Raw genomic sequence first — 11301 nt, 5'->3', positions numbered from 1 at the left:
TTTTTTTTTTTTTTTTTTTTTTGAGTTGGGGGTCTCACTCTAGTGTGCAGTGGCACACTCACAGTTCCCCACAGCCTGGATTTCCTGGGCTCAGGCGATCCTTCTGCTTCAGCCTTCAGAGTAGCTGGGACTACAGGCACCCGCCACCAAGCCTGGTTAATTTTTTTATTTTTTGTAAAGATGAGATCTCACTATGTTGCACAGGCTGGTCTTGAACAACTGGGCTCAAGCAATCCTCCTGCCTCAGACTCCCAAAGTGTTGGGATTACAGGCATGAGACACCATGCCCAGCCTGATTTTTTTGAAGTGCTTTTCTAAAAAATATATTTTTAATGTGTCACAGTTTGACTAAAAAATCACATGGTTTTATCAACCCATCCTTACAGGTTAAATCATTCTTAATAAAATGTGAAGTTTTAAAGAACATTTAAATACAAAATATATTAGAAAACACCAAGTTCTTACTTATGTCTCAGTTGTCATTTACTTCGTACTTCTACAGTTTGTACAACACAATCCTAGTACAGGATTGTGCTGTATGCATTGATATAAAGATCTGTCTGTACATGTGCATACTATGTATACCCTCACACACAGCAGACCATAATTCTAAGCCTCATGGAGAAAATAATGGAAAGAGAGGGCCACCTTTGTTTCTCAGGAGAACATATGTATCTAATTTGATATGGTATGGAGAAGCTGTTAAAAGCATAAGCCCTGAAGTTAGATGACTTGGATTTAAATCTTTGCTCTGTCACTTTCACTTGGGTAACCTGGCACAAATTATTTAAGCCCGAGTCACCAACATCTGTAAGATGAAAATAATAAACACCAGCAAGTACTGTTGTATGATTTCAATGAAATAATATATGTAAATTCTAGAGCCTTAGCACACAGTAAAAATTCAAGAATGTTAACTTATGTCTCATTTCATATTCTTCTAAAATAAATAGTCTAGCATTAATAAAAGATAATTTGTAAATGTAACTTGTAATTTACTTTAAAAAATTTTTTCCCTCTATAACTGTAGACTTTATACACATAAACCCTCTAGGAAAGAATGGATGTTGAAGCATAGTTTGATTACAATTATTTATGGGGAAAAATTACTAGAAAGACTTATTAAATTGAAAAATAAGTTAACTCTAAATCTGACTTGACAGGATAAAATCCTAGCTCCCTAGAAGACAAGATTTAGTTTTTGATGTCTACTCTCATAATGCCTAAACTATAAATGTCAGTGCCTTTGTATACGCTATTCCCTCCACTGGAAATGACTTTGCCCTTCTTATCTACCTCACAATCTCCCATTCATCCTATAAAGTCCAGCTCTGACACTACCTCCTCCTATTTCTCCCTTCTTTGTCCTCTCTTTGTAACAGACACTCTACCTGACGTAGATTTTGCTATTGCTCCATACTTTATCGCAATATACACATTTATTTCTGCTGCTACCAGATTGGAAAAAAAATCCTTTAAAACAAGAACCTATACATTCCTTAAAGCCATAGAGAGAGGGGGAAAAAAATCACAGGGGTTAAGAAAAGTCATTTGAAAAGGCAGCTCCTCCCTCTCAAAACATATTTCTGTAGGCTATACACCTTAATGCAGTTAGAAATTATATTTTACATTTAAAAGGATAAATATTTTTGTCTGATTTTTACTCTTGCACAAAAATAAAATATTTTTTTTTCTTTTAAAGATAAATCGGCTGGGCTCAGTGGCTCAGCCTGTAATCCCAGCACTTTGGGAGGCCGAGGCAAGAGGATTGCCTGAGCCCATGGTTCGAGACCAGCCTGGGCAACTTGGTGAGACCTCATCTCTACAATAAATCAAAAATTCGCCAGGCATGGTAGCACGCACCTGTAGTGGAAGGCTGAGTTGGAAGGATTGCCAGAGCCCAGCAGGTCAACACTGGGGTCACTGTGACCATGTCACTGCACTCCAGCCTGATGACGGAGTGAGACTCCAACTCAGAATAAAAAAAAGATAAATCACCTATGATGATGCCATCAGCTTACCAAATCAGCATTATCATTTTTTTCATGTTTGCTTTTAGTTAAATGATGTGTCCAATCTGCGTATCCACATTCTCCAAAGGAGTCCATAGTGCTATGTAGCAACACTTCTATTTCACATGGCTCTATCTCAGAGTTTGCTAAACTTTGACCCTTGAGCCAAATCCAGCTCTGCCATCAGTTCTTGTAAATAAAGTTGTATTAGAACAAAGGAATGCTCATTCTTTGACATTTTGATAGCTGCTTTTGTGATACAAGAGCCGAGCTGAAAAGTTGCAAGGGAGACTGCACAGCCCACAAAGCCTAAAATATTCACTATCTGGTCCTTTAGGGACAAAGTTTGCCAACTCTTAATCTAACATATTCACAGCCCCATATTCACTTTCCATCATTCTTATTCACTGAGAAAAACAGAAGGAAACAGAAGATAACTTCCAAAGACTCCCTCCCACACATCTACCCACTTACAGCATTTTTACCCTTATTCTACTTTCTATCTCATTTTGATGGATGAACTGTCCACGCACCTATTTAAGGCCAAGACTCCACTTGTGCACTAGATCTTATTCTCCCTTGCCTATTTAAGGATATTTCTCAGAAATTATCTCATCTTACTCTCACATCTACCTTTTCTGTAACTAGATTGTTCCTATCAAATTATAAACTGCAGAAACTTACATCTTTTAAAAACCCTCTCTTGCCGCCATTATCTCCGTCAGCTTCCCTTTACCCTAACACACCTCAAGAAAGCAGTTTATACACACTGTTCTGCATGTTTTTCACCTGTTTTTCTCTTGAACCTACTCCAGTCAGTCCTCCTTTCTATTCCCTGCCATTATAAAGGCTCCTATCAAGAACACTAATGAGCCTCTATGGCTAAACCCAATGATCCATTCAGAAGTCTTCATTAAACTGACATCAGCATCACTCAATACAATTAATCCTTCCTCTTTTAGGCTTCTAGGAGTCTTCTTATTGGCAAAAGCATTTTCCCTTGCTATTGTCTTCTTCTTCTAAAGCTCTAAACATTGAGTCCAAGGGTTCAGCTCCTGAACACCTTGTCTTCTCCATTTATCCTTACTCCCTAAATAATCTCATCCAGTTTCAAGGATTTAAATCCTCCTTTTATCCTGATGACTCTATTTCTTGGCTCTAGTTTAGACCTCTACTCTGAAGTCCAGATTCCTGTTGCCAATTGTCTACATGGCATATTTAATTAGATATATTATTGGCATCTCAAACTTACCATGTCCCAAATTCATAAACCTAAACCTCCTGCAGTCTCCCTGTTCTCAGAAAGTGACATCTCTAGTTTTCCAAAACCTTGGAGTTACGCCCAAAACCTTGGAGTTACGCCCAAAACCTTGGAGTTATGTTTGATTCTCATTTCCTCATACTCAATATCCAATCCACCAACAAATCTTCCTTCAAGATATATCCAGAATATATTCTCTTCTTACTACCTCCACCCAAGTTTAAGTCATCATCTTCTCTTGCTTAGACTACTGTGAAAGTACCCTAATTGTCCAGCTACAACCCTGTATCCCTGCAATCTACTTTTTCTTCCACAGAAGCCAAAGTGATTACTTTAAAACAGATTTTGTTATAGCTCAACTCAAAACCCTCCAAAGGCTTGCCTTCTTGGAGTAAAAGTCAAATCCCTGACAATGGCCTGTGTGTATATGCACTCCTGACCCCCCACCTCTTTCTGATTTCATCTCCCATCACTTTTCACCTCCTTCACTTTGGTTTCCCTGCAGTTCTTAGGACATACCAAGCATGTTGCTTGTCTGGTTCCAGGGTTTGTGCACGCAGTCATATCTCTTTCTCCAGATATCCACTAGGCTTGCTTCCTTTCTCCTTTCAATTTCAACTCAGAAGTCACTTTGGGCAATGAGGCTTTCTCTAACCTAAAATAGCCAACTGTCCACCTCCATCCCTAAACACACACTTCTATCCCCCTTAGCTTGCTTCATTTTCTCCTCAACACTTACCATCAGATAGATTCTATGTATTTATCTATTTATCATTTGCTTCCCCCACAGTAAATATATAAGCTCTAATAGGACAGGGATGTTGTCTGTTTGTCCTATCTCCTAGTGCCTAGAACAATGCCTGACACATAGTAGGTGTTCAACAGATGTATTATTTAATGAAGTTAAAAGAGAAAAGAAAGATAAAACTGTGTATAAACTTAAATATAAAATAACTTTGGAAACTTATTTTAAATATGTTTTAGTATCTTACACATTTTGTTTAGTTATAAAACAAAATTGCTTCTTACCCGAAGTCTCTATGTAGTAATGGGTAATTGCCTTCCAGTGATAAACAAAATCTTCTTGTAAAGGAAGAGACGGTGCAAGCTACACAAACACACACAAAAAAGATCACAATTAAGAAAATGGCATTAAATAAAATGTAAAAAAAATAAAATGGCATTAAAATGTTCCTGTAAATTGTAGCTCTTTATTTGGTTATTACGATGCAAAAGTAGCATAAAATTATGGAATGAGGTTTTACTTGTGTCTACACCAAAGGGAAACAAAATGAGTTGAATCAAAGAAAGTAAAAATGATTTATTAAGAAAGAGGAAGAACACATTTATCAACATTATTATTAAACTACAGTATTGGGTTTTTCCCCCTCCCCTGAAACTAGCAACTACATAAGGGTTCAAAAGTAACTACATTAAATGAAAACACACCGATATTCTATTACTGAGGTGTCAGTAAAATGAAATTACCGATAACCAGGGATCTTTGTACCTAGGACTTTGAAGTACAAAACAGTAAAAAAAAAAAAAAAAACTGCTATGCAATCAGTTACACATCATCATACTAAAATATATACCAAAGTCAGCTCCATAATCAGATTAAAACTGCTCCCTACATTCAGTCACATACAGATGTAAATCTTTTCTTTTTTTAAGCCTGGATTAGGCAGTGCATATTTTTAGCAAAATAACTACATAAACAAGACATTAACAATTTAAATTCCACAAAGCCAAAATGCTCTACATTTTTAGCTTTAAAATTTGCTTCAGAAGTTTTAAGACCAAAATCATATACCTCAGCCATCTCATAGCAAACCTACAAGTATTTCAAATGTGTGTGTATGATTTGGATACACTTTCTCCATTCTCTTTTTCTTAAAAAAGAGTGAAAGAGCGTTCCCGTAGTCCTAGTGTCATCAATAAGTTTGGTCAGAAAGTACAGAGTTGACCTATTGTTAAGAATAAATAGGTTTCTATTCTAGGAACCTCAGATATGGCACAGTAATCTTCCATTTTCATATGCTTCATCTAAACAGATGATCTAAAAGAGATCATGTTACTACTGCACTTCTACTTGTCCCATTTTGACTTCTTGGTATCCTTAGCAGTGATCTCAGAGTCGGCAAAACAATTTCCAAACTATTAGGCAAATTACAAACATTGGTCATAAACATCTTAAGTGTTTCAATCAAGAAGATAAAATGTATTTATGAAAAAATAAATGAACCTAAACATTGTTCAAGAGCCATCAACATTCTGATGCTAGCTATTCTACACTTGCCTATTTGTACCACTCTGAATAGTACTGAATTAAGATAATATAAATATTCACCTCATTTTCAAACAGAATTCTGTGAAAACATTAAAAAAAAAAAAAAAAAAAAGACCGTAAGAAAGTAGCCAAAACCTTTGGGAGTACTGAACTTCAAAGAGAACATGGGGAGAAAAAGATACAAGAGATTGAAAAGAAAAATTAGGAAAAAAATTAAGAATAAAAGTATTAACTTAGAAAAACAGAGTATCTTCCTAAAATTTTTAGATTAAAAAGATCTGCTTTAATCTGCTACTTGTTTTTAGAATCCTCTCCAAAATATATAAAATTTTCTTTCATTTTTTTGACTTAGCTTTTATAAACTAGCTTTATATAGTTAAACGTATTAACAAGTGGGACAAAACCAAATAAAACTTCCTGTCACAGGAACCATACCTAGTTTCTTAAATGTAAATGCTATGATGTGTAAATTTTTCCAAGGGAACCTCCTGGGTATATAAGAAATTACAACATTCTTTTTTCAGATTATTTCACCAATGGGATTTAATTGTATTTCAAGAGAAAGTCACTAGACTAGAGAGGTCTTACAGCATTTGTGTCACAAACTTTGCTGTAGATTACAGTCAAATCAAAGCAGGAAGGTATTACTTTGTAAATATCTCTCTCCCAGGAATTAGATTTAAATAAGAAACCTATTTAAGTGACAGTTAAGCAATTCTAAATTGCTAATAATTTAGATCTTCTTTAAACATGAATAAAGTTCCTTATTTATGTAAAACTTCCTGGTAAATTTGCCTCTCTCGTTACTAATTCTAACATGCAAATTGCTTTATTGTTGCATAAAAACATGTGTGCTCTGGGTTTTTAAAAAAATGAGAGATGCGTGGATCAGGAGACTAACTTTTCATAATACACGGATTAAAATTTTTAAATTTGTGCAACAATTACCTTAACTAAAAGTGGACATAAATGCATAACTAGACTTTGCTTTCTCTGGGAGCCCTTGCCAGACTCTTCCTGCCTACGATGGAGTTCTGTCTACATACACCTTGACATCCTCCACCAGCCAGCTTACTCTCACCTCGCCCTTATCCCATTTGCCATGGTTTAATTATCCATCTCTTCCACTAGATTGTCAACTCTACCAGGGTAGGGATTGTGTCATATTTTTCATCACTGACTCTGGTTTCCAAACTCAGTGATGGTACAGAGTAAGTATTCAATAATATATATTAAGTAAATAAATAACAGAGAAGTTGCTGCCGTATAATGAGTATTTATGTGCCAGGTACAGTGCCACAAAGTTTGCACACACTGTATGGTCTCATAGTCTCAAAATAAACTCCTGTTTTGCTCAAACTCCTAAAACATAAAGTCATAACTGACTTGCCCAAAGAAACACTGTTTTTAACTAGAAACCTGGACTTCCTTTAAATGCCCAATCACACAAAAGATCTACATGGATAATTCCAAAAAAAACTAGTAAAGCCACCTCTATGTCTACTGTCTCTCATGTATCATGAACACTCCACTCCCAAATCCTTTTTTTTTTTTTTTTTACCCCCAAGACAGGGTTCTACTCTGTTACCCAGGCTGGAGCACAGTGGCACAATCATGGCTCACTGCAGTATAAAAATCCTGGACTCACGCAATCTTCCTGCCTCAACCTCCCGAGGAGCTGGGATTACAAGCATCAGACACTATACCCAGTTATTATTATTTTTAATTTATTTTTTGTAGAGACAAGGTCTCGCTATGTTGCCTAGGCTGTCACTCCCGGATCTTTAAAAATGCTTCTACCTACCCTCAACGTTCCTAATGCCCTTCCCCATCATCTCTGCCTCTCCAAATTCGGGCTCACTTTCTCTAGAAAGCCTGTCACCAGCTACTCTCATCCTAAGAGTTCACTCCTTTCCTCCTATAGAATTCTCTGGTTAACCAATCATGCCAACAGTAATTGTTAACATTTACTGTGTACTTACTATGTGCCAGGCCCAACACAGATCACTTCATGTATATTATCTTTTAGCCTTCACAGCAATTCTATGATAGGTTTAATTATTTCCATTTTATCATGAAGAAACTGAAGCAAAGCATGCAAAGATTAAGTAATCTGTCCGGGTACAGAAGGGACACAGGCAAAACTGAAACCCCATTCTGTCAGGCTCCAGGAGCTAGATCACATTCTTGTGCATCCCTTACACTATAATTTAACTTGCATATTCGTTTCCCAAATTAGACTGTAAGCTTTGTGACCAAGGACACAGGTATACCTTGTTTCCCTCACACTGTGCTATGCTTCCACAATGGCTCATAAAACATTTGCTGAATGAGTAAAGAACTGAAGTTAGGGATCACTTGTTGGAAAAGAAAACAACTAGGAAAACACTACAGATGTTTGATTTGGGGTTTAAATTTCTAGGGCAGAGTAGATTTTTAAGGAATTGCTAGTACCACGAATCATCATTAACCAGCTCACCAATAATTTGAAAATAATGCATTCAAATTCTGAAAGATGACTTTCATTGAAGTAATTAGTTAAGATGGAAAAAACTCTTCCCTCCCACTGTCCTTTGTCATCTCAAATAAATCTGCCCTCAAGGGTAGAACTAGTTGAAATTCTAGAGGAAACTGTCCCCAGCACCTTCCCTGGTAGGGACTAGGCCCTCAACAAACACTAAATTGCACAAAATGGAAAGTGTTTTACCTAGACTTTGGAGCTGTGTTATAACAATAAAACTAATCTCAGAATTAACAAGAAAGCTTGATTTCAGACTTATGACGTGGCAACTGGCTAACAGAACAGATTCATTTTGTAAGACTCTCACTGGCCAACCATTTCTATATACCGAGGGAAGGCTGTCATTTCTAAAAAGGGAGGCAAGCATTACATTACAGCTCTTGTCTTTGATCAAGGTGTGGATCTCTCTGCTATACTCAAAATGCAGTCTATCAGCTATATAACACATTTTCAAATACTAATCTTTGAAGATATCTTAGTCATAATTTTCTTCTTACAATTAGTTATAAGGAAGTGAAGAGAAACTGTTAATTAAATTTTTAAAAATCTTTATATTTAAACCTCATTTAAATGAATACATCTGGTCAACCCTAACAAACTATTTGAAAACTGATCCAACTCAATATGGGAACCTAGCACATAATAATACCAGAATGGTTGGGAAGGCATTACTCTGCAGACTCATAAAAATGACGTAACTGAAAAAAGGTCATGTTAGCCTCTGTATGATCCTGACAATTACGTTTATTAGAATATTGCATCAGAAAATGCTAATTGGACATACAAATTGAGGAGTACAGAGAAAAGTTAATGAAATGAATTGAGGAATGATAAAATTGGTTTTAGAAAATATCAAGCAAATTAAAAAGATCTGAATAACTGCAAAATAATCTTGGGCTACAAAAAAATTCTTCAAATACCATAAGGATGGTTTATTCATGATTACATATGAGTTCATTCCTGGGAGAGAATGTTAAAAGGAAAAAATTAGTACAGTACATCAAAAATTTTTCATGAAATTTAACTTCCTATCAAGATAAACTAGGTGGTATCATAGCTGAAAACATAAGCCCTAAGCAAATGAAAACATCACATTTTTTTCTCTTTTTCTTGAGTTGGAGTCTCCGTCACCCAGGCTGCAGTGCAGTAGCATGCTCATGGCCACCCCAGTGTCAACCTGCGGGGCTCAGGCGATCCCTCCACCTTAGCCTTCCAAGTAGCTGGAACTACAGGCACATGCTAGCTACCATGCCAGGCTCATTTTTTCATTTATCGTCGAGATGATGTCTCGCCAAGTTGCCCAGGCTGTTCTCAAACCCGCGCGCTCAGGCAATCTCCTCACCCTGGCCTCCCAAAGTGCTGGAATTACAGGCTGAGCCACCACACTTGGTCTGAAAACATCACATTTCTAAATGCAGTGTATTCATTCCTAGGATCAGGTGAACATAAGCCACTCTATTTCTCACTAACCTCAGCAAAGTAGAGAACCTGGATATGATAGAGCCAGAGTCAGATAATTTATGTGGATAATTTGGTAGATGCTTATACAATCATTAAAAGATAATGAGGACAGAAAGCACAGGGCTCAGGATAAAAATGAGCCTTTCCTGGGAGAGCAGGAGAGCCTTCTTTCTAAGTTATTTCTGTAAACAACCGCCTGATTGGTAAAGAATATAAATACCATCCTTCCTCAGTACTGGGGGACTGGTTCCAGGACCTTTCCCTCTACCCCCATAACCTGATATAACCTACACATACCTGTATATTTTAAATTATCTCTAGATTACTTATAATACCTAATACAACGCCTACGTATCACTCATGCATGTACATTCAAGGTAGTAATCCACGGGTGGCAAATTCACGTTTTGCTTTCTGGAACTTTGGTATTTTTGACCTGAGATCCCTTGAATCCACTGATGCTGAACCCATGGGTAAGAAGGCCCGCAGGAACGAAATAAATTTTTATTCCCAGTTATCTCAATACTAGGCTAAATTCGATCTTAAAAATTAAATGATTCTTGGTATTGTAAAGAATCATACAAAACATAAATACTACTTTAAAAATAAATTTCAGTTAAATTCTTTTAACAAAGGTGCTATAGGTTGTACATAAGCACAAAACAAAAGCTGAAAGCTGTCTTAGAGTCTACAACTGTCACCTTGCTCGTTTAATACTGCTCTTCATTCATGAAACCCTGTCTTTCCTGATTTGCTACATTTCCCAAGAACTTGTCCTAGAGCTAAATTTTTTTTAACATTTCTTATGTGTCACTTAAATGACAACTGTACTAAAGGTCTGCTTTTATTACTGAAACCAAAAACTCCATTTTATTTATACCTGGTCATAAAAATTATCCTGTTGTAAATGATTTTTTTTTCCCCTAAAGTGTGAATTTTAAAGTGCTATATTACATAATCTGTGCATAGGAAGAGAATACCATTTTAAAAATTAACAAAGTAATTGTGTCTTCACAGAATGCATTTTTCAATTGGGCAATTCTCCCAGAAAAAAGTAAACAACTAAAGTAAAGCAGACGGCCCTCGTATTAAAACAGCATCAAGGCATTTTCTTTTCAGATTTTCACGTTTATTAAACCTAGTGGGATATCTGAATAACGTCTCTCTGTGCTGGCGTCTAAAATCTTCAAAAGAGAGTACAATTGCAGGATAAACGAAGAGTGTCCAGGAAGCGAATGCGACAAGAAAGGAAACAGATGGTCTCTGTGCTGGGTGAGCTTGGAAGCAACCGAAAGCAAACTCAGGGTGGACCCTCCAAACCCCTATTTCAGATCAATCAATAAGGTCCAGCTGAGTCCAGCCGCCAGGCCTGCGAAAGCAAGAGCTAGGAAGATCGTGAAGCGGGCTCTGGCGGCCTGCTTCCTGCCAGGGCGGCCCCACGGCGAGACCACCTCTCCCGCCCGACCCCCCAAAACAAAACAAAACAGACTCGAGCCCCAGCAGCGTCTGCTCGTTTCTTTGTCTTGCTCAACTCTGACCACTGTTTTCCGGAGGAGGATAACGGTGAGGGGGCCCGGGGACGCTCCCTGGGACCCTGCCAGGTGCGCCCCGACTCCCCGACTCCCCGACCCCACCAGAGGGATGAGACGACCACCGAGCCCCCCTGGTTTCCAAGCTCAGCCTCCTGGAGGAGGGAAGGGACCCACGACCAGCCCGGGGCAGCCAGGGGAGGAGGGGCCTGCGCGGAACCAGGCCC

General features: G+C 37.6%; 1 protein-coding gene across 1 annotated transcript in view; it reads right to left on the bottom strand.

Moving 5' to 3' along the window:
• The window catches only part of FAM160B1 (family with sequence similarity 160 member B1), a 45347-nt gene that overhangs the window by 32388 nt on the left and 1658 nt on the right, over positions 1 to 11301 (bottom strand). Inside the window, exons 3-4 of the mRNA XM_008063406.2 lie at positions 11035 to 11283; positions 4303 to 4381 (exon numbers count right to left, since the gene is read on the bottom strand). Coding sequence (XP_008061597.2) covers positions 4303 to 4381; positions 11035 to 11283 — 328 coding nt within the window. The remainder of the gene's footprint in view (positions 1 to 4302; positions 4382 to 11034; positions 11284 to 11301) is intronic.

The sequence above is a fragment of the Carlito syrichta genome, unplaced genomic scaffold (assembly GCF_000164805.1).
Source record: "Carlito syrichta isolate Samal-C Ts95f unplaced genomic scaffold, Tarsius_syrichta-2.0.1 Scaffold306834, whole genome shotgun sequence".
Lineage (NCBI taxonomy): Eukaryota > Metazoa > Chordata > Mammalia > Primates > Tarsiidae > Carlito > Carlito syrichta.
The sequence above is the reverse complement of the archived record's forward strand: the minus strand, read 5'-3'. Positions and strand labels throughout refer to the sequence as shown.